Here is a 2,233-nt window from a genome sequence, read left to right on the forward strand (position 1 = left end):
GATTAAATGTACAAGTCAAGAGACATAAAAAGCAGAACAGATAAGAAAACAGATTTTGACTCAAAGTTGTTAGGTAGTTTAAATAAAATGAAACACAGGAAACATGAAGGTATTTGATATCATCCTTTATTTTCTAATATGATTAAGTATGTAAATTTATTTGTGGTGGCAATTTTTCATAGTACTGATCAAACAGATAAATTACTTTGGAATTTTATGATGGAGAATTGTATCTTGAAGCATATTTGTACGAGAAATGCAGAAATATTTTTCTAAAATCTGAATACTATTTTGAGTAAAACTACTGAAGAAGCCAGTTTAAGGAAGTTAAGCTATTAACCAAATACACAAAGTTTTAAATTTTCTTTTTTGTGTCATTAATTCTAAGTAAGTATTTTCTTACTAGTAAAACACTAAATTGACTTAATTTTAGTCTTAAAGTAAGTAACAATTTTGGAGACTCCCATATATGCCAGTAGTCCCCAAGTTACATCAATCCCATAAAAGCCTATTATATTAAAAAGTTGAGGTACATACAATGGTTTGAGATGTTCATCAAATACTAGTAGTAATGTATTATTATGGTAAAGAAATTTTAGTGTATCTGAAAGCAATTAAAAAAATTTTTAAACAATACAGTCTACACTATATATTAAATATGAAGACAAAAACTTGATTAACTGACAATAAATACACACTGTTTAGACTTACATACAAATCTGACTTAAAGACAGATGTAGGAATAGAACTCATTCGTAATCCTGAGATCAACTACATATATATTTAAGTTGGGACTGATTACATCAATTTTTGCTCCTTTACCAAAAACAAATTTGTCAAGCATCTATTCATTCACCTAAAAGTGAATCAACATAGAACAGGTGGTAAATACTATAGCATTTTATTAAAAACAAGTAGATTTAAAACATATATTCCTATATGAAATATATAGTGACATAATGAAAGTGATTTTTAAATCTACTGTTCAATTTTGCTTTGTTGCTTTATTAATAAAGAATATAACTGTTGCTACTTTTCAAAGAATGAATGTCATGTCCATTGTTTTTGAGTCCAAGTACTAACAAAAAGAATGAAATTACAATATGTAATTTAAAAATTTTAAATTACAATATTTACAAGTGCCTAAAAAACCAGAAGGAATCATGTTTTTCATAAAATGGTCTAGTTGGTAATTTTCTAGTCTAAGTTGTTAATTAAGAAGAGCTACCATTAATAAGTCATACAGTAATATTTTTTATCAAACAAGGTATAATGTATACATTACAATTGACTACTATTAAAAAACAAGATATTCACAATTACCTGCAAAAAGATCTTCTCTGTCATCATCTAACACAACTTCTGTGGATTTTGGACCATTGGAATTTGTACTAATATCTTCTGCAGGAAGACTAGCTGGTTCTGGAGATGACGGACTTGACTGTTAAAAGGAATAATAATGAGTAAAAGATTGAGATTTTTATTGTATTTATGTCCTTATATACTAAAGAAAATGAACATTCTCCTTTCAAAAACAAAGAATAAGAAAGGCCACTTACATTTCCTACTTACTCTAAGGACCCACACGTGTCTGTCAGTTTGTCATACTACGGTGGCTTGCATACTGGAAGTTATGGCACCAGTATTTCGAATACCAGCAGGGTCAACCATGGTAGACAGTTTTTAGCTGATCTTCCAGACTAAGACAGACTAAGAAAAATGGCTTCGCAATCTACTTATGAAAATTAACTGGATCACCTAATGAAAACCTTATGGATCACAACAGAAAACTGTCTAATTTGCTTGTTTTCAACACAAGTTCAGGATGTATCAACTGTTAAAGGAATATGCCATATTTAGTAAAGCAGAGAGCCAATTAAGGAGTGAGAGGCCCTGGGTGAGATGAACTGGCACACAGTCACATAATAGATTCAAACATGCTGGTGACTGAGGATGACACAGAATGGTTAAGGATTTGTTTTGTTGTTCATAAAGTGGTCATGAGTTACAGTCGACCTGATGGCAAATAATAATAATAACAATATCCTCTATGGCATGAGGACGTTTCTTTAGTGTTGCAAAAAACAGTTTCAACTTCTTAAATGAAAATTTAAAGGAAAGTCTAAGTGGCCATTTAATGTGCAACTAATGGTGTTTCTCTTTCCCATTGAAAGAAGAGTGAAGAAAACAAAAGATGCAGGGAAAACCATTAGTCCAAGGGAAGAATGGATAA

At 30.4% G+C, this 2,233-nt stretch overlaps 1 protein-coding gene across 1 annotated transcript in view; it reads right to left on the minus strand.

The window, feature by feature from the left end:
• SNX2 (sorting nexin 2) overlaps positions 1 to 2,233 on the minus strand; it is a 102,654-nt gene that overhangs the window by 74,454 nt on the left and 25,967 nt on the right. Inside the window, exon 2 of the mRNA XM_006871642.1 lies at positions 1,324 to 1,441. Within this exon, the coding sequence (XP_006871704.1) occupies positions 1,324 to 1,441 (118 nt within the window). The remainder of the gene's footprint in view (positions 1 to 1,323; positions 1,442 to 2,233) is intronic.

The sequence above is a fragment of the Chrysochloris asiatica genome, unplaced genomic scaffold, assembly GCF_000296735.1.
Source record: "Chrysochloris asiatica unplaced genomic scaffold, ChrAsi1.0 scaffold00171, whole genome shotgun sequence".
Classification (NCBI taxonomy): domain Eukaryota; kingdom Metazoa; phylum Chordata; class Mammalia; order Afrosoricida; family Chrysochloridae; genus Chrysochloris; species Chrysochloris asiatica.